Source organism: Aptenodytes forsteri, unplaced genomic scaffold (genome assembly GCF_000699145.1).
Source record: "Aptenodytes forsteri isolate BGI_AS27 unplaced genomic scaffold, ASM69914v1 Scaffold15, whole genome shotgun sequence".
In the NCBI taxonomy this organism is placed as follows: Eukaryota; Metazoa; Chordata; class Aves; order Sphenisciformes; family Spheniscidae; genus Aptenodytes; species Aptenodytes forsteri.
Window position 1 is genome coordinate 2,543,314 of NW_008795129.1, and position 21,492 is coordinate 2,564,805.

Consider the following 21,492-nt stretch of genomic DNA (forward strand, 5'->3'; position numbering starts at 1 on the left):
AACATTCCAGGTCAGGTTGGACGGGGCTCTGAGCAACCTGATCTAGGTGAAGATGTCCCTGCCCACGGCAGGGGGGTTGGACTAGATGACTTTTAGAGGTCCCTTCCAACCCAAACTACTCTATGATTCTATGATACCGGATCCTAAAAGCAACATATACGGAAGGATTTTTGAAAGTGTTATTGAAGATAAGCTACACCCTTGAGTGGCACAAAATACTGTAGCTTGGTTGCTCCAAACAGCATTAGACAGACAGTTGCACCCCGTGACGTCCCCAGCATTCATGCCTCTCTCACTGCATGTTGAACCATCAATGAGGCATGGTTGCATAGTAAATGGGTTTGGGGTCGAGTCCCTTAGCTTTTGTACTTAAGTGTTGTGATAGTGATTTACACATGGTAACCCCCGCCAAATACAAGGAAACTCCACTACAACATTCCCATGAACAGGTTCAAAACCCTTTTGCATCCTCCAGCTTTCTAACACACCCAAACTACTAAACCCCTACTGTAAATTTCTCTACTCTTTCCCAAGCATCATACAGGCCCTCTGTAATCCTCAAACAGTCCTCCTATGTCTCCAAGATTCACCCTTCCAATACTCATATATATATATATATACACACACACACACACTCACTTATATGAATCTTGGCTAAGCAAAACCAGAACACACACAAAAAACCCCAGATGTTACAGGTAATTCATAACTGCATCGGTCACCCAAATAGCTGTTCTCAAGCTTAAGAGTCTCTCTCTCCTCCCCTCGTTCAGTTTCACTATGAAAAAGTATTCATATAGCAAGTATGCAGCTAAGAATGAAATACCCAGATAAATTCCTCTCAGCAAACTTGCAGCAGAGCAACACATCTGCCCTCCCTTCTGACTGCCACACATCAAACTGCTGACTGAAGAGAAAAGAAACTTATATTTATCTTCTTCCTCTTTCTCACTTCATGGCCTTTATCTCTGTAAAAAAGATACATTATGAAAGCAGAGGTGGCTGTGGGGCACAAAATAGCTACCACATTTCCTACTTTTTCCGTCAACTAACTTCCAAAACAATGAAGTGTTCGGTCATGGCCAAAACTGCTTAAATAAAACAGTTTATAAAGTTGTACAACCAGCAGTCAAAGCTGTATTGTAACAAGTGTCCTGAAGCATAGTTTACAGACTCAGTGGTACCACTAAACTCCAAACAATGCTTTTAAGACTCACAATGAATATATTTTAGTCACCTATTCATACAAGCTAGTCAAGCTACACCAAGATTTTGCTACAGTCCATATTTCAGTAAAAGAGAGTATTACTAAAAAAAACCCCAACACCTCTGCGACCACTACTCTACACAGTGAAAATGGACTCTGTATTGGACATCAGGTAAACAAATTAAGTGTTTCTACTTTAATATCAAGACAGCTTAGATCACACCCCATCACTTGCTGCAGCTAGCTTAAATTTATTCTCCTCAAAAACTTTTGATGTGGAACCATAGTTAAAAAAAAACCAGCCTAGGCAACAACACACGCACGGAAGTCTATAGACACACAACTCTATACTTGGTTAATATGACCTTCCATTAAAGTAATTCAGTCCAATTCTGAGAATTAAAAATAGGAGCAATTCTTGTAAAAGGACTATACAAATGGTCAGGAGAATTATTTCTGGTTTTCTTGGAGTCTATATTTATTTATTGTTCTCAGCATATGCAAAACATATGCAACATTAAGGCCTCAACAACCTTATTATGTCCAAATTTCCCCAGCAGTCTTGCAGGATGGAATTCTTTTTTCCCCTCTCCTCAAAGTTACAGGGAATTAGTTGGGTTGGGGGAGGTGGGAAAACATCTCCAGGACATCTCTTCAGCCACAAATGCATGGTTACCTTGTAAAACACCTGTGCAAACTGAAGATAATACTGTTCCCCCATCTTTGTTATTCTCGCTGCAGAATAACAAACTCGCCAGTGAAAATAAATACGATTGCTCATCTGATTGACTACAACATTGGCATGCTTGGCTTGATCATCAGTTAAGATGGTTTGAACTAATCTGCTAATTTTACACGGAAGCAGGCTAAGGAGCCTCCACCCATTCCACTCCCTGGCTGAGCTGCAGGACAGTCACCTCCACTTTGTGTGCATTCAGGAGTTTATTGGGGCAGGGGGGGTAGATATTTCCAGCTGAATTCTGAAAAGAATGTATATATGCATTAACTTACAACTCCAGTGCTAACAAATTCCTTTAAGATAAAAAAAAGTATACACTAATGAAAAGACACAATTTTAAAAAGGCTGCTGCAGTCCAAGTGAATTGGAAGCAGGGGGGGAAGAAAAAAAAAAAAGGTGATCTTTCATACCTTAGCTCTTAAAATAGAAGTTAAGTATGATGCCATGCCTGTAAACCAACTCCAGCCTGTCTTAGTGGCTTTACTGATCTCTCTAGATAACTAAGATTCAAGGACAACAGGATCAAGCCAAGTCAGGGTGTAGCTGGCCCAATTACCTTTGGAGATAAGGCATTCATCACTGAATAAAATTTACATTTTTTATGAAAAACAGCTACACAGATGTGATCTCTAAGAAACTGAAGGACATCCGACAGTCAGAAAAATCATCATGGTACTATTAGATGAAGAATGCGAAAAGAAGTCTTCTTTACTAGGTAAGTCAATATAAAAGCTGCTGACATTTTAAAGACTGGAAGATAAAGTATTTTAAGCAGGGGGATTTTGGCACTGAACAGGATACATAGAGTCTAACTTTGTATTTGACTTAAAAACATTAAGACAGGTTCAGGAGAACACGTTAGTTATAAGGGCACTGAACCTAAGGATAAGTTTATAACCAAATCAGCGACCACCCTCGTCGATGCAAGTTGTCTTGCATCATTCCCTAGAACTGGCATTTCTTTTAAAGATGAAAGCCTATCTAAATATCAGAAAACTATAGTTAAGTATCTAACAACTCATCTGTAAGTTAAATCAGAGAATTTAGCTTGAAGGACTGAAAGTGCTCTGAGGTTCAACACTGTTTAATCTGTTCTGTGCCTTACAGTTAACGTGGTCTGAGAAGAGCAGCACACAGCATATTAGAAAAGTTCCAAAGGTCTGTCCTGAAACAACATGACACTGACCTACGAGAGTTTTTCCCCGGTCAAGTATCCAGCGACATTCAAGATGCCAAGGTCAATGGCAAAAGCATGTTCAAACTCTTTCATTATAACCAACAGCATATAAAACATCTCAGGAGCTACTGTAGTGATAACAATGAAAAACCAAAGAAAGGTTTCTGTTTGAGCTGATTCATGTAAAACTTTAGTTTTACTGAATTTCCTTTATTTAATTAAAGTTCAACCCTCCATTTAATAAGTGACTATGCTCTAAGTATATCAGTAACTAATATGCAATTAAGTAAGATGCAACATACTTAAAATAAAAAGCTCAAACAGGATTTTAGTATGTTTAAACTACTTCAGATGAAATACCTCACATCAAAAGGTTCAGTTCAATCAATATCTATTGTGCAAATAAAGCTTGTGTACACAGTACAGCTTGTACTGTCCAAAATACAGACCTGGGTCATTTAACTTGTGTTTACCCCTCAACATGCTAGTACTTCTAATACTTCTAGCTTATATCTTTTAAAATGGTCTAACACATTTAATGGGTTAATCATAATTATGCTGTCCACAAGTTCTCTGTCATTAGAGAGTGCTCTACATAAAACCCATCTTATCTACCGATCAAAGGCAACTGCTGTTGCCTGTCTTTTGCCTGGAGCTCAAGCACTTTTAATGTCATAGGTACATTACCATGATGTATAAGTGTAAGTTAAATGCCTTTTTCCATCCTCTGAAAGAACACAGAAATTTTATTTGGCTAGTAATTCAATCACTAAGGCTTTTAGCAAATAATTCTTCTTCCAAAGGAATTAAATCTTTGTTACCAGAATACATTTTTACTGTTTGAAATCTATGACCTTACTGAGAAATATTCAATCTTTAACATGGAAAAGCCTGACAGCTATAGATATTAATTCATCTGAAACAGTTACCTCATCTTACACATGGATAAACTGCTTAAGTCTTTTGGGGTACTATGAAATAATGCAAAATAATGCTAGTGTAATAATGGAAACAGACAATTATGTGCAAGAGCTGAAAGTTTAAAATAGAAAAAGAACACCTTTTTTTTTTTCCATATCTAAGCATGCAGATTCACACTAAAGGGACCAAATTTCCCACTACGTCTATCCTGAAAGGAAGAAATGCGAAAGTAAACCTAAAAATCTGTATCTTATTTGGAAATACAACTAGTCATCATCGAGAAGACACTGAATAAAATTATGGAAGGGCTGACAAGTGAAGCATTTTCTACAGTCTTTCATACCTACTAACTATCTTCAAAAAAAAAAAGCAGTTACATAATACAGATTTGAGGGATGGCAAAGAGGACATTCGCGTAGAACATTTTTCAGGCAACTCATGGAGAACAGTGAGTGAATGAGGCAAGAAGAAAACTGGAGTTCATGCACTGAGTATAGCTCTTCAGCCAGTGGTATTAATGTGCAGGAATTAAAACAACAGTAATAAAAGAGACAACTACTTCACGTAATGAAGAAATTTAACAACAAGAAAATTTTTAAACTAAATTCTGAAATAAAAAGTATTATAGTATTGCTTTCATGTAACCTGAATGCTTACACATATAAGTGAGCAGGAATGTTCCAATTGTGCCATCTTTTATTTAGTAAGTACTTTTCTCCCATTTAATATAGTAACTCTTGATTGAACTAATCAGTCATCACAGAAAGCATACCAAGCTCTGATAAATCCCCTCCGCTTTCAAAACATATACAGTTCAAAAGTCAGTAACTTGGAGAACTTCAGTATCTGTTTTAAAAGCTATCTTAACTGGGGGGGGGGGGGGGGGGGAGATTGATAGGGGAGAATTAAGGTTTCAAAACCAGGCATACAAACTCAGAATCCCCCTCCCCCATATCTGGATAATATGCAGACAATACCTACCTCTTTACTTTGCATTTTCCAAATGTATATACACATGCTTATGCACAGTACCCAGTATTTGTTTTCAACTCAAATGTAGAGCTTTTGTATTTTAGTACATAGTGTGCCAAAATAACAAATAAAGGTTATTTTGCCTGAACATGAAAGACTATCTAAAATCAGAATAAATGTGAACTTCAAGCTTCTTTGGTTTGGGCACATCTTTAATGAAGGAGCAAAATAATTGAAGATGCTATTATTGCAATGTTTGATTAAGCTTCATATGGCTACTTCTCCTGCAAGACAAGAGTGATCCATTCAACAATGCATCATATTTTTTCCCCAGGAACAAGAGTTTTTAGGCTATAAAATCATATTAGCCAAAACAGGCAAAATTTCAATACAACTGAAAGGGCAGTGGTGATGCTTAGCTACATTCCACATCACAGCCCAACTGTGTTGATGAGAATTTGCAAAGGTGGGAACGGCCACGATATCACACAAGTAGGCAAATTAAAATAATGAGTCAACCCTGAACCGGGGGTGGGGGTGGGGTGGGGTGGGCAGGGCGGAATCTTCCTTTTCATTTCTGCCAGATACGAACAAACATTTCACTTACACACAGCCATAATGCAGGCTGGCAGTAGCTGTTAGTGTAACCACTGTCATACATAAGACATCAACTAGGATGAACACCAAGACATTTAAATTGCATGTGTACCAACTGCAGTTAAGAAAAGAATATTTAAGACAAATTAATGAAAAAAATTTTTAAAAATCTTTTTTTGAAACAGTTTTCAGACAAGTTGTGTAATTTACAGTAGGCAATACTGAAGAGCAAAAGCTATTTAGGAAAACACAAAATTTTTGCTTCAGGTCTTTAATAATAAGATATGTATGTACATAGAAAAGTAAATATATATAACATGCATGTATATCACCATAAAAGAGCTTACAGTTCTTTGTGCTTCTCCTCTGCCAAAATTTGGTCATTTGGCTTCAGCCCATACCTTGGGGAAAAAAAAAAACACAAAGCAGTTACTCCTTTGAGAATATAGCCATAAAATGTAGTTTTATAGTTTCAAACTGGCAAATTATTAAACTATGAAATATTTGTTGATTCGGGTACCTCAAGTATTGCAAAGACAGCAGCAAAGTTCTCTAAAAAAATTTTTACATGTTTATTAAAGTAAACTTAACATCACACAAAACTTTTGCTTTATACCACAACTTCAAATTATATCAGATACTTTGGCTTGCTATATATCCAAAATCATTGCACTTCATAGCATAAACTGTACACTGATCTTATAATTTGGATCTGACAAAACATGACAGTGAGGAATATACACAATGCAAACACTAAAACTGGCTGTAGTGTTTGCCCCCGTACCAAATAAAACTATTATAATCAATAGCAAAAACATTCTATAGAAAAAAAAATATACTTTAACAACAGACTATTTAGGAAAATTTCTGCAGTCCATACAGGCAACCTCTGATGAAAGAGAGAGCTTGAGAGAAAGAAACTTTCTTTGCTAGCTTACCTAATAGGCAATTTAACAGAATAGGTTGCCTACACTGTGTGAACCAGAGGGAAAAAGGAACCCAGTCTCCCGCAGCACAGGCTACTACTAGTAATGCTGCAGGCTGCACTGTCACTCACTTTGGAAAACCTTTAAGAAGTGACCTCACTTTTGTTGTGCCTCGGAGCAAAATCTTTTGCCATCTCAAAATACTCCACCAATTTAACTGCTATGGTTTTCTGTGGGGTTTGGTTTTTTTGGGTTTGGGGTTTTTTTTGGTTGGTTGGTTTGTAAGACATTTATACATAATGTAAGCAGCTAAAAGTCAAGTGTCCATTTGATAATTCTGCAAACAGCTAACTGCTCACACTGCAGAAGGTTCCCACTGTCCCTTTGCCCTCTGTTTTTGTTCCTTACTCCAGTCAACTGCAGAACCATAAATTACTCCTCCTGAGGAAAGATTCTGGTCACCAGCCAGCTACAACCAAGCTATCTTACAAATTGATTTTTGTGTCAAATAAACAGATAAAGTGTATGTTCTCTATTCCTTATAGCATTTTCTGATGATACTCTCCGAAACTTGTTTTTTTTCAGGATCCATTTAAAACGCAAGCATCAACCCCGGACACATTCTCAAGCTCACTAGTGCTGCATTCAAACATACAAGACACCGACTGACTGACCCATTTTTCTTGTTTACATATGCAGAGACTGCCTTAGGTTATTTGCCATAGTATCACGCTGACTTGCATCCATTTATCCACTTTGTTGCTAAATCCTTCATGGAGTCACTTCTAATCAGGACACAGTGGGGTCCATCCACATTCTCCTTCTAAATGCAGGGCTTGCATTTGACTCTTACAGCAAGCAGACTATACTGTAACACACTGCTGAATAACAGATTCAGGTCACTCGGTTTAATTGCCAAGTCTTCTTTATAGTTTCCCATCCTGTCAGTCCATAAGCCATAAATTTTAACTGTTGTGATCTTACATTTACTGCCAAATCAATGTTTTCTGTAGTGAACAGTATCAGGCTCTTTCTTTAATGAAAAAGGGTCGAGCCCAATACCAGTCTCTTCATAATACTGCTACACGTCCCCGATATCTCCATTTGTCATGTCTTAATAAGCATTTTATTGATAGCAAATACTTACATATAAGAGAAAAAGCAAAGAGCTACCAGGCAATTCTAAAAGGAACATCTTTCAGAAGTCAAAGGACATTAACTCTTCTTACGCAACTTGCAATCTTACTTAAAATGAAATCAGGTCATTTGTTAAAAGGATTTGCCTGTCGTAGACAGATATACCCTTGGCTAATATGCAATCCATTTTGTGAGTGGAGATCATTTTGCCCATTAAAAATATATATCCGCATAAAGTCACAACCATTCTTCTCTAAAAATAACACTGCATGCTTTTCCTCTGACCAGAAATCAGACTACTTCAGCTAGAACTGAATATAGTTTTATCTGCTGAGGATATAGTAATAATACCTATACTCGAGCTTTTTAAAGCTTCCAGATTCCTTGGTCCTTCACTTTTTTTTTTAAAACCACCATTTAACCCCCACAGTTATTTAGAGGAAAAACCCCAAATAAAACCCTTCACTACTTACTCAGACTAGTAAGTCAGCTACAACAGAAACTGTGTAACATAATGGGAACGCTGCTTAACAGATGTGTGATTTTTGCCTCGGGTATGTTACTGACATACCAGAGGGGTGCAGGAGGGACACAGTTGCTACCCCTGAGGTTTGCAGAATGGTTCCCTTGGTGAACCTTAGCTTACCTAATCTTTTTCACCACCACCCCCTTCCTTCACCATGGAAATGACATTTTTCAAATATTCTTCCTTGACCCCTAAAGATATTGCTTTGATAGCAACTTGTCAAAAAAAATTTTCCACAAAGGGACATGCTTGTAGAGTTCAAACTTTTATTAGTTCTTTATGCATTAAGACAGGATGCATATTATATTTCATACACAGCTGCTAAAATATTTAATAAATTTAAATGTGCAACTAGCACAGTGAACAGCTTACATAATGTTTCCCAACATGTGTTTCGTAGGCAAGATTGAAAAGCACTCTTCCTAACCGATGCAGGTTAGATTTGAGAGAATTTCTCTAAAAAACGTTTTAGGAGCCGAGGATACTCAATGCAAAATTGAAGCTAAAGATATGCAGTCAAAAAATTTAAAATAAAGACATTTAAAACAATCTTAACAATCAGGACAACATACGGTACATGTATTACACATTTACATGCCTGGTATTAAACTAGTAAGTAGAAGAGAAGCAAATATGCTATGGAAGTGGGCAAAGGAACTGAAGAGAGCACAACTTCACTTTGTTCTATTTTCTGCCCTGTGAAATTCAAAGTTCAACACATCCTAGCATGTTAAATAACGATTATTCTTTTCAACTATCTAGTACCAAACTGTGATACAGTTTTAAAATGTTAATAGTCTCTTCGTCACTGCTCAAGATCCTATTTCAGAAAAGGGACCTAAGGTCTACACCAAGATCGTAGGTAAGTGTCAGAAACTGTAGTACATTTCAAAAACGATACATCTGGTGAACACTTTGATACATCCTTCACAGAGATTTAATCTACTGGAAGAGTAGCCAACGTTCCAGCCACCCCCTTCAAAATGGCAGCTGCACACGATCATGAAGATGGACAGAAAAAGCACCCCAACTGCAGCAATTATCACACTGCACAGCTGCATATTTCCACCAAACTGGTGCAGCTGCCTGCCCAGATACGCACAGCCCAGCTGCTGAGCATCACAGCTAATGGCTTCTGACAGCCCGATAGGCTGATTATAACTTCAGTAGAACATCTACTTTTGGGAGACAGCAGCTTTCTCCCCAAACTCAGCTTCTTATGGAATTTCTTAAGCCACAACGTTCTTGGTCTAACCTCTAGATGTCATCGTATCACAGTCACTCCAACATACCCTATTCTGATCAAAGCTCAAGTGACCTAGCTGCAGATAGGAGCTAACAGAGATCATTTTTCTATCATCCATCCTCTAATCGCAGTTTAAATGAGAAGTTTCACACTGCTTTACACGCCTCTTTTCAGTGCTGAGATAATTTTTTTTTTTAAACAGTATTCTTTCCAACCTGGTTACAAAAAGGCATGTTTAGGCATTTAACTTACCAGGACAAATTAGCACGCTAATCCCCCTACATTTCGTCAAGAAACAAAGACCCAACTCCAATTCACACTCTGCAAAAGCTCTTTCCTTTGACTACAATGGGGCATAGCGATACAGAATGTCTAAATTAGCCTGCTGAGCAAGATTATTTGAATGCCTCCCATTAGTCCCTAACTCCATAACTTCAGAACATTAACAACTGGGGATATATTTCAATGAGAAAATCTTGAAATAATTGAATCGTAATTATCAAGGAGGTTTTCAACTGCCCAAGACAAAGCTTTCTCAATGAAGAGAAACCTCTCAGTCTTTTTTCCACATAACCAGTAACTCTACCAGAACTCAGACCTGAACTTCATGTTATTTTCTTCCCTCCTAATTGTTATGTTTCCAGAACCAAATTCTATGTACGTGCAGATACATACATAATATCAAACTTAGCCCCCTAAAACATTAATTATAAATTTACAACTACATTAATCTTAAATATTTTCCCTTTCCACAAGCCTGAAAAAGTAGCACAGACCCAGACTAAAGGATTATTGCAGGCATTCTGAGGACAGATATTATACAGAGCCAAAATGGTGTTAAGGAAATCTGGCTGTACATATTGCTAAATATACTCTATCAGAAAAATGCCAAGGCCACTTGGAAGAGTTTTACTGTATATAACAGCTGGAGGTACAACTCTGACCAACACATGCTATTTGGTTATGGTACTACACAAAAAACGATGAAGGCGGCATACTCATCTCCTCTTGTGTGTATATGACTTCCCTAGCATTCACCTACAAGTTTATCATCTGAATTTCAGTTTTTGCAGAAATGTAACATTTTTATTAAATGTCTGCTTTTCATTTTTTAAGCATACTAGAATCTGTAAGTTCAGCTCTGACTTGTGTAATGCATTTTAAAGATCCTTCTGAAATGGCAATCTTATGACTCAACGCTTTTTTATTTCCCAGCTCCTAATATGAGAGAGTATGAAAATTAATGTGCTTGGACTGTAGTCAGCATTTTTACAATAATGCTCTTAATGTAACAAACAGCCATAAGGCATGGTTCCCTTCAGGCAGCATCCAATTTTAAAGCCTTAACCAAATTAAAAAGAAAACACAGCCTACGCTAAATATGTACTGGTGAAAAACTCCAAATGAATATCAAGTTCAGATCTGCCCTACGAACAAGAGTTTCCTGAAAAGCTGGTAAAACTCACCTGTCCTAAGGCCTAAAATAAAAACTGGTGATGAACAAACAGGTTTAAAAAATGGCAATAGATCTTCATAGCTTCAAACTTAATTCACCTTTCAAAATTTCTGACTTGAATCCACCAATCTAAGCAAAAACTTACATAGAAACAATGGCTAAAAATTGCACAGATATCAAACTAAAAATCAGCACAGACACACACTGCTGCTTGGGCCAGAAGAGCCAAGACAAAATCTCCATCATGCAGACTACCCAGAAACAAAGAAGTACACAAAACTGTATACATATCAGAGTAATATTGTCATCAATATTTTCAAGAATACTTGTGAAGGAACAAGACACTAGAGATAAAAAGAACTTTTTTGCATTAATGATCAATGCAGAGTAGTCAGTGTAAAAAAAAAAAGATTAAAACTATTTTAACAATACAAAGTTGCGACAGTAAAGCACCCTAGGAAGCTCCAAGCATATAACTGTGCAGACATTTCTCTGCCTTGTTTGATGTACAAATAAATATGAACTTTTTGCCACAGTACATGGTTCTGACTAACCTTGCTCCCCTTTAAAAGCACTCAGGCTTTGCTATTCCATAAGCTTATTATACTTGACATGCTTTGCTGCAGTTACTGTTTTAAATATTTCCCAGATTGATTAAAATGGAATGTATAAAAGGGTAGATTTCCAACATGTTCTTTGAACTTTGCAGAAAAGTAATCCAAAAAAGGGAAGAGAGCGTGATTTCTCTGTCAGAGACCTAAAGCATGTTGGTTGTATTAACCGGACAAGACAAGTAGAATTTATGCTATATTAGGCTATGCTTCATCAATAAAAGAAAAGACCTTTTAAGACAGAGCTCTGCAGAAGCATTTCTTCATAAATTTTCAACAAAACCATTAAGAAACCTTAAGGACTACAGTATAGTTGTCTTTTATTTCAGATTATTCTAAAGAAGTTCCCATAAGAATGATTCAGCAATTATGCTGCTTCAACTTCCAAGTGATGTTAAGGCTACTTTCACTGTTCTAAAAAAAGAAATGCAGTCCTTTTTCTGTTGGTTTTTCTTAATTATTAATCTTGTAAAACTAGGACATCCAGCCTGAGGGACATTAGTGCTCACATGTCCTTTTTCAGACTGTATCAACTGCTTTCTACCAAACGCAGTTAACATCCCACAAGATCTTTCAGGTCAGAAACACAGCCATGTGTGAACCTGCTACAACAGTGCATCCTCATGAGCATTTACAGACCAATGCACACAGCAAGCCCAACAGAAGCTCCCAAAATATTTCTAACACATTGGATTTATGGGGGATGGGTATAGAAGGTCAGCCTGTTTCAACTTCCATCTGCAATTTATCAGACAGAATGAGTAATGCTGCCATAACTGCTAACTCCATGTCTTCTGACTTGATCTATACAGAGATCAAAAGGCAGTAAGTGAACTGCTTTTCCCACAGTAGTAAAATACTACTTAAAGCAAGGCAATATTTCTGCATTTCTGACAAGGCTACAGTTGCTTAGAAATTTCAGTGAAGTCTAATGTAGGCTTACTCTTCTGATTAGCCTAGTAATCTTTTTCATGTACACAAATATGGAGTGTAAGTACCATGACTTGTATTTGTTTGGATCATTACTTTAAGCTTGCTACACCAGATTCTAGGAGCTATGCATTTTCTAAATTAAGATGAAAACAAAAAACCACAACGCAGACCACACGTTATGTATAAATTCAGCAGCCGAATTCATCATGGACCAGATGCAACCAGCTAAACCAAAATTAAAGTTTCATGTAACTGACACATACATACACCCTAATCCAAATATTGTTTTAAGACATCTTTTTTTCCCCCATTTAAAAAAAAAAGAAAACAACAAAACCAACAACAAACAGTAAAGGGCTTTGATTCATATCCTGAAAATCTCAGTCTCTTGCCTGGCTTAAACTGGTGGAATAAAAACAGTGCAATACACATGCTTTTTCCTTTTTTCCGTAAATTCCTCCGCTTTGCTATAGTCTCTCAGCTTCACCATCTGAAAGGCACCACATGCCCCATTCCCTCAAAATTTCTCTCTCCTTTAGCCTCTCTCCTATTCCATAACAGGGCAGCTTGTCCCACCTACCTTTTCACATTCTTTCTTGGCCTCAAATTGACAGCAAAACAGGGACCCTTCCACATTAATTTCTGGTTTTAACGACAGCTGATCATCATTCACTGTTACTCTAGGATGACCTTGTACAGGTTAGACATTTTTAGAAAGATTCCTTACTGCGTAGATACTGCTTTGTTGCCAAATACAAAACACAAGTCCAGAATCTCTTCCTTGAAAAACTGAAAGATTAAAGAGGGACTGTATGATAGCAATACAATCCCAAAGAAAACCTGCTTCCAGAAAAATCTAAGTTTTGCAATAGTCCACTTACACCAACAAAAGAGGAAACTGCCTAAAAGACTTTTCAGACATTCCTTTAGGAAAGTGTTAGGGCTGTGAGAGAATGCACATCTCAGACTGACTTCAACATGGATCAGCGCTAGACTCAACACTATGCCACACATTTATGAGTGATCTAGAGTTAAGTACAGTAGCTACTGATAAAATCCATAGATGACAGCGGACTGGCAAGGGTATGTAATAACAACTGAAGATTCTAGCAGACAGTAAGATGAACCCATTCAAACACAGTCACTTCAAAATACAGACAGATGCAGAGCCAAGAAGGTAAATTAAAAGAATAAAAACATGGGCAGCGGGGTAAGGCATCCCACAGAGTAGTAACTTGGAGAGGGGGAAAACCAGGTGTCATAATCTGCAACTAACTCAACCTGAGCTTCCAACTTATGTCAAGCATTGAAGACATCAGTGAACTACTTTAATACAGAAATAGGAAAGAGCAAACAAACAAGACAAGAATAAGCAAAAAAACCAACCGAGTGAGCAGTCAGCCTGACTAATTATTTCATCCCCTTCCATTTTTAAACAGAAAAACATGTAGCTAAAACGTTTAGCTCGGGAAGAAGAAACATAGGTAGGAGTAAAGCACACACTAGTGGTAATGGGAAAGAGACATGAAAAAATAGCCACAGAAAGCTAAGATACTTCTGTCTAAAGACTGTTGCAAATAAATTACTTCATAGTTATCAATAGCGAAGAATCAAGTCCAGCTAGGGAAAGAGCACGTAGCATTGTACTGGCAGAGAATTACACTGCTTAACCAAACAAAAGCATCTGCTTAAGGAAAAGTTTAAGTGCAAATCAAACCACAGATCTTCACCATTTCATTTATAAAAAAAATTCCAGACTTTAAACACTGCTACTGGAATAGAAATGTCGGGGCTGAGAGAATGAAGGACCATCCTATAGAACCCATGGAGGAATTTCTGGTGTTTTCATTTTTACCCAGTTATTAGTACCCAGTTCCTGTGTACTAGTATGACTGGAGTCTTATTTGGCTGCATCATGTCCTACATAAAACCTGTTTTTCAGAAAAATCTTGGAATTTCTGGGTGAAAGGGATCCCAAAACAATTAGCAGAAAGATTTTTTTCACCACAATGCTTATGATGAAAATGAAAGATGGATTTAAATTTCAACACAGAATTAACTTAAAGTTACACTCCTAAAAATCCTAAAAGAAAAAAAAAGAAATACAGTTATTGATGTCATAAATTAGAAGCATTTTGTTTCCCCAATTTCTTGCATGGATATGATCACTAATTTAAATATAAACATTACTAGGTATAGTTTTTCTGGTGTTTTTTCTTTGGTTCACCCCACCCCCCGATCAACATTTTCCTAAATAGTTGTTTCTAAATTATTCAGTGTAATAAAATAGACTCCCCACTGATAATATGGTTGGAAATCAGGACTTTAATCAGCTATTAATATTGTGAGACAGATTTAAAGGGCTTTTGAAATTGAAGTCAAAACAATAATAGGTTTAAATGATTAAAAAGGATTAAGAAAGCCAGGAAAGTTCAAAGCCTGTTAATCACCAGACTGCGGAAAACTATTATCATTTAATAGGGTCAGGCCTATCACTCTGGATTTAAGCATATAGTAGGGGCCTTGTCAAAACAGTTTTCTTAACTATAAACTAGTGAGCTAAAAATTTAAGACATCTAAACACTTCAGTTATACAGCTAAAGAAAAATGTTTTCTCAGTAATAATTTTTGAAATATCTGACTGCAAGCACCTTTGAACAAGCTGTACACACTCTGTACTTTTTTTTTAAATTGGTACTCTGAATTCTATACTCATTACACTGGTGGAAATATACTTGGTTGACCTTTAGTAACTTCATTAAGGAATAAATCATTAATTCAATTTGTGCAGAGCTATAGGCAGTTCTGCTTAGAGACTGAACCCCTAAACATATTCTTTTAATATTATTCCTTTGAGCCTTCAACATTCAAACCATTTCTTTAGTCATACCAGTCATCTTGCATTGTTTCTGTTCTGAAATCATAACCTAACCTTTACATACCGATTTTCTTCAATCATTAATAAACATTGGTTTGTAGTTGAATTCATTTTGATTATAAACACAAACCAGCTTTCAATCTTGCATTAAAGTTTCATTTGCATAAAAACTTACCAAAAAAACCCAACAGAAGTAATACGTACATAATCTGAACAGTAATAAACTGAAGGGTTCCTGTTCTCTTCCTTGTTATCCACGATTACTTGCTATTAGCACTTTAAAATTTATTGTTCGGACCAACTTGTACCAGTTCTACAACAGATCCTGTCAGCACTAGTACTGAAAATCCCCAATACCTCACTGCTGCATAAGGAGCTCTGCTTTGAGAAGGAAATCGTAACAAAATACCATTCAGGGAAGGCAGAGTAGTGTGGTTGTGGATGCGATCCTGAGATTCTCCTGCCTAGATTTATGGATTATTTTAATGATTTCTTCTACATAAAGACTCTCTGTACGCCATATGTGAATAGCACTGCCAGCTACTCAACTGAGCTTCTTTATGCTTGAAAACAAATCCTTCATCATTTCTTCTAAGGAGAAGGTAGACTTGCAGAGCAACGTGCTTTAGGTGTCAGGATGAAGTTCAATGGGTTCTACTTCTACAATAAAATACAGGTTAATACATTGGACAAACTAACCAAGGCAGTAACATTACACTGTTGCAAACATAAACCAACAGTGTTAGGCTCCATCAACATGCAATACATTTCAGAACTGAATTACAGCTTTGTCCCCATACTAGATCTGTTCTGTCTCTCTCTCTAAAAAAAAAAACCCTACGAAAACAGAATTTCTAACATACAATTATTTTAATATCTCTAGTACAAAGAAAGAAATGCCACATGAATAAAAATCAATTAAGACACAGCAAAAGATAATTATTCTCCAGTGAAGAACTCATAAACCACAAAGTCAGCCCAGAATATTACTTTCAAGCAATAAAATCCCCCAAAAGGAGGATACTGGAAGTGCTGAGGCTGTACTGAATCTTGATTGATGTTAAATACTTTATTGTCTTAAAAATGCTAAGAATTGACCTTTTCATCATTCATAGGGACACAGAGAAAAAGAATGGTATATCATATCTAAGGCAAAATGCATTGCTCCATTTAGAAATCATAAGGAAACTAACAGTGAGTCTTACATACCAGTTAAACTATATTTTTTAAATAAACAAGAAAAAGTTTTAAGGTTTATTCCATTTTCCTGTTACGCAGCTTTATGGATGTCTTCCTGTTTGTGACAGGCTAGGCAGAAGTATCAGTTCCATACTATTATTGCAACCTAAATGAGTCTTCGTGCTGCCTAAAAGCTAGATCTCTTCCATCATCTCAGATGCTCTGCATCTGAGCACTTGTTACAGGACAGTTCAGCTTACAGAAACTTAAATAGAGAATTGTCAGGGAGTTCATGTACTTTAATTTGCCTTCTCTAAAAATGATTTTTAACACTAACTGGAGCAAACAGCAAGCTACAGACAAGTGTTGCAGCTACTGTGAAATTCCAGCCATGCTGAAAGAACTTGTCCAAGCCACTAAAGGCATTAGCTTTATTGGAAAAAAGTAGCATATGGAAAATGGCAGAGACTGTTTCTTTACTGCACTGAAAATTTCAATTTCATCCTAAAAAAAAAAAAAAAAAGGAGCAATACCAAGATGGAGATTCAGGGAAGAGCTCTCAAGAGATCAACTCCTTGCTCTGCTACCACTAGAGGATCAGACATACCGAGAACAGCAATTACTGCTTCTGGGAAGAACTGTTCCTCCCTTTCGCCTCTAGCCATAGCCACTGTTTTGTATCTTAACCCTTCACCCACAGTGGTAGCTGCAACATCAAGTCCAGACATCCAAGGATCCGGCAGAGGAAAAAGGGACTGAGGTATTTGGACAGTTCCTGCTATTTGTGGCCCAAAAGAACTTCCTGCTTTGGCTGAATAACAGTTTTGTCCCAGGGCTGATTGTAGAAAAAGGTTTGTTTCGAGCATTTCTAATTTTGTGAGTCAGCAAAAATTTGAAATTCAAAATATCCTCCTATTTTGTAAAGTTGCCAGGCTTCTTTTACTAACTTTTGACCCTAATTTACATATAAAACTTGAAATGCCCTACTTTTGAAAACAAGTCAGCTACACCTCAGATGTTCTTAGCTAAAGCAGGAATTTGTAGTTGGTGCTTTCAAAACAATAAAAAGCTAGCAATTACTAAAGCAACTTACTCAATTAATTAGGTATTTGAATGGTGGAATATGTTGATACAACTCTACAGTTTGCCTTAGCTCATATATGCTAGCCATGTCCCTAGCACAAAAGCTACTAAAGAAAGAAGTCAGGAATTTTGCGCAGGCTAAGCTTTGCTTTCCCTAAGTAAAGATAGCTAATTCCCAGCCCACAGTCCTCTGAAATGTGATTTCCAACAACTCCGAGCTTGTGGAATTGCAATCTAGATTAAAAATACTACAGACATTGAAATTGAAACTGTATCTAATCAAGATACACATCCAAACACTTTACCTCATGTAGACCAACTAACAGTTGCATTTCATTTAGTACTTTAGTTGTTGTTTAGTACTGCTGTACGTAACACCACAAGCACAATTCAAAACCAAAATGGCTTCAATGAAATACACTGGAACACACTCTTGCAAAAAATGAAGTTACAGCAATCAGATTTGGGGGAAGGTCTTCAACCTCTTTTCTACACAGCAACTCTACAAAAAAAGTTCCCAAGAGACACATAAGATTCTGGAACACTTTGCCTCTTCTACTGGAACGCCAGGGAAATATAAATATTAGAAATTAAAAGATTTACATTGTAACTACAGTTCTTGTCTTGAAAAAGAACAGATAAAGTACACTAGCTTGAAGCCACGTAAAAGACACTGGGATTGAAACTTCTACATCACCATATACCGTTTTTGTTTTTCTATTAACTTAATATCCATAGTTGAGACTGCATGCCACCTTTACTTGGAGGGGTCAGGTCATAGTTTCACTTCTCATGAAGGAAGATGACCGTACACTTCCTGACTAGAGTGATAGCATAATTTTACAGTGATCTTTATCGCCTATCTTCCTACCAGCGGGAAGCTCCTGTTGCTTATAAAGAATAAGAACCAGCTTCAACACTAAATAAGTAGCCTCAACAATACAAGGATTGAAAAAATGTCCATGGTAATATTTGTATTTCTATAACTTCTTGCTACTGTTCACTTGTTACAGCTTGTTATATTAGGCAGTCGTATGCTCCGCTTTATGCTTTGTCATGTGCACCTCAGATTCTTGCACTGAAACTTAATCACTTTTGCTGTCACTTCACAACAAGAGAAAAAATGCAACAAAAAAAAAATCACTGGAGCAAGCTGGAAAAATAATCACCCAAAATTGCTCCTAGTCTTCATCTGATAGTAAGACAGACATAAACCCACAAGTTTAAAGTGGAACTAAAAAAAATGAAGATAATTTGTATGTTAAAATTAATTCATGCAGCTTGCAAAGGCACAGAGCTTTTCTGAGTGCAATTTTTGAGTTGTCCTAAAAGATACAGCATTGTTTTATAGGATTTGGTACAGGTTCAAAATAATAATCTAATGGCATAGTAGGACACACAGCACAAACATCTACACCAGTGACTGATGAACTCATCATTGAATCTCATTATAATAATGGTTAAAAAAACCACAACAGTTTTACTGAAATATTCTATTATCCTATTAAAGGGGGGAATCAGGGGTTTGTGAAATGAAAGATCTTTGTCCCCAGCTCTGCATTTAATCTGAACTTATTAGGGAATGAAGTCTACAACACAGACTTGGTCTCCAGTAACTTGGAGTATTGATGGTTCTGCCCTGACAAAAATAAAGTAAAATAGCAATCAAACAGCTGGCTTACCCTTCCCCAGCCCTTGACTAAGGGAAAACAAGAACACCAGTAATTAAGAGGAAGACAAGCTGCCTCCGCCCTCTCCCTGTGGCTGCAGCAGAGACCACAGGTCCAACACCCCAGAAAGGAACAGGACAAGAAGAGGCAAAGCACAGAGCAGGCCTGGACGTGGTTATGTGACGCAGAGCACAAGTGTAGTAACAGGGATCAACAGCAGCATAAGCACCTCATAACTTAGGTTACAGTTAACAGTAACACTGATGTGGTATTTACACATTGTTCAGGAATAGCCTGATGAAATAGCAAGTTACTAAAAAGAAATGTTAAAAATTAGTATTTACTTTCAAGGGAAGGACAGAATCCCTCTTCACCTTGGTAGACGTAACTTGGGAAGAAAAGCTATTGAGACTGCAAATTGCCTGACCAGAATGAAGCAAAAACAATCAAGTAGTAAGGAGCGTTATAGTTTACTTAAATGTCTAATTTTTTAAAAAACTGAAGTTTTTAAAAAGCTGAAGGTATACCAACCACTTCAAAAATGCTATCATTAAAAAGTCATCTTTTCTAAGAGATGACAAATCAATTTCATCTACAGTTAAAGAAACTGAGAATGTGACAAATAATTGTTAATTTTTGACTGGACTTTTCTATTCTTCAGTTCACAAGTGATCAAACTGTTTCACTATATTACTATAGTAACTAGAAAATAACTTTAGCCTTTCCTATGCTGTTAGAAATTTTGGGTTGAAGAAGCAGGATGGGAATGGGAAGCAGTATTAAAATCACATCTTACTACCCTGTAATTAAAAAGAATGCCTGCAACCATGCTCAGCACATGAATCACAGTTTTTATCTACTTTATCCTAAATAAAAATCGATCTTGCAATTGCGCAATCAGGAAACTCTAAGATGAAAAGTTTTTCAGTACAAACAGCAAGTACCACGTCCCAAGAGAAAGTTTTACTATCTGGTTTTGGATCAACTCCAGTTCTCTACTGAGAAACCCAGCTTTTTCCATCAAAGACATCTTCAGCAAGGGTCTTTTCATTTAATATTATTGCCTAGTTAAAAACAAAGACACTTAATTCATAGAGCTCTTTCACTTAAAGTTCCTTGTTTGCATTGAGGAGGCAAATGGAACCCTGTATTTCATCATTTGCCTTGTAACGCAACTCCCAAAGTTTTGTTAAACAAATATTTACTTGGGAGTGAAGGGAAAATACAGATAAGCTCTGTGTGTGTGTGAGTCTGTCCGGTGTCTCAAGGTTATTCTAAAGAAAACAATCCAAGAACTAGACATGTTCTAGTGACATGTATTAAATTAGCAAGTTTTCTGAATAAATGGAAAATTTAAAAAATGAAGTTATGATTTGCAGTTTATTACTAAGCAAGTAGTTAAGAAAGTGAAAACACACAATAAAGAGAACAGATAACAAGGAGTGGAATATTTCCTATTCATGAACACGTTGCATCCTATTTTACCGGTAAATAAGTAGTTACAAGCTCTTCTATAACCATTGCTCAAGCTCAGTATATCCTGAAAACATCACAGCTCCTCATGCAGAACTTTGTCCTTGCACAGGGTAGATTTTTCAAATAGCCTTTTCCAAATGGAGGTTAATTAAAATCTTTCACTCATTTAAACTACATTTAGCTAAATGCACTAGGAGAAATTATCAGCCTTGTAGAAAGCTCTAATTATGTTGTCAGGAATGCTATCAAATTTATAGGCACGTTAGTACTGAGAGGACCTTTTTAAGACAGCCATCATTACCTTAAGTTTTTGCAAGCAAACACTTAAGGTTTTTTATAATTCACCAGCAGTCAGATGATGCAATTTGGCTCAACAGTTTCAACAATGTTCTATGGTCAGACCCTGAGGTAAGCTAAATTGACTGCTACAGATACAACTCAAAACACAAGGTAATAATAAAGAACCCTCAGCTGTTCAGCTTCTCTGCCAAATCAGCCAATGCAACAGATACTTTTAGTAGCAATCTTTCACAAGGATTATTGAAACAATGGAACATTGTATAGAAAACTATCTTCAAAGAAAAGGGACAACAAGTTTTAAACTTATTACTATGTACTTTCAATACATTCAGCACTGTACAGGCAGATAACACAATGCCCAACTCAAAGCAATACAAAACCCCATTAACCTGTCCCAGAGGGTTGATGAAGCACACAAAGACAAAGTAAACACAGCAGTGAAACTGAAAAAGCTGTAA

General features: G+C 36.8%; 1 protein-coding gene and 1 long non-coding RNA gene across 2 annotated transcripts in view; one reads left to right on the forward strand and one right to left on the reverse strand.

The window, feature by feature from the left end:
* The window catches only part of ADK (adenosine kinase), a 303,687-nt gene that overhangs the window by 275,529 nt on the left and 6,666 nt on the right, over positions 1-21,492 (reverse strand). Inside the window, exon 2 of the mRNA XM_009277647.2 lies at positions 5,961-6,014. Within this exon, the coding sequence (XP_009275922.1) occupies positions 5,961-6,014 (54 nt within the window). The remainder of the gene's footprint in view (positions 1-5,960; positions 6,015-21,492) is intronic.
* Positions 2,395-3,489, forward strand: LOC103897589. The gene is made up of 2 exons (XR_657500.2): positions 2,395-2,661; positions 3,054-3,489. It is a non-coding gene; the product is annotated as an uncharacterized LOC103897589 (long non-coding RNA).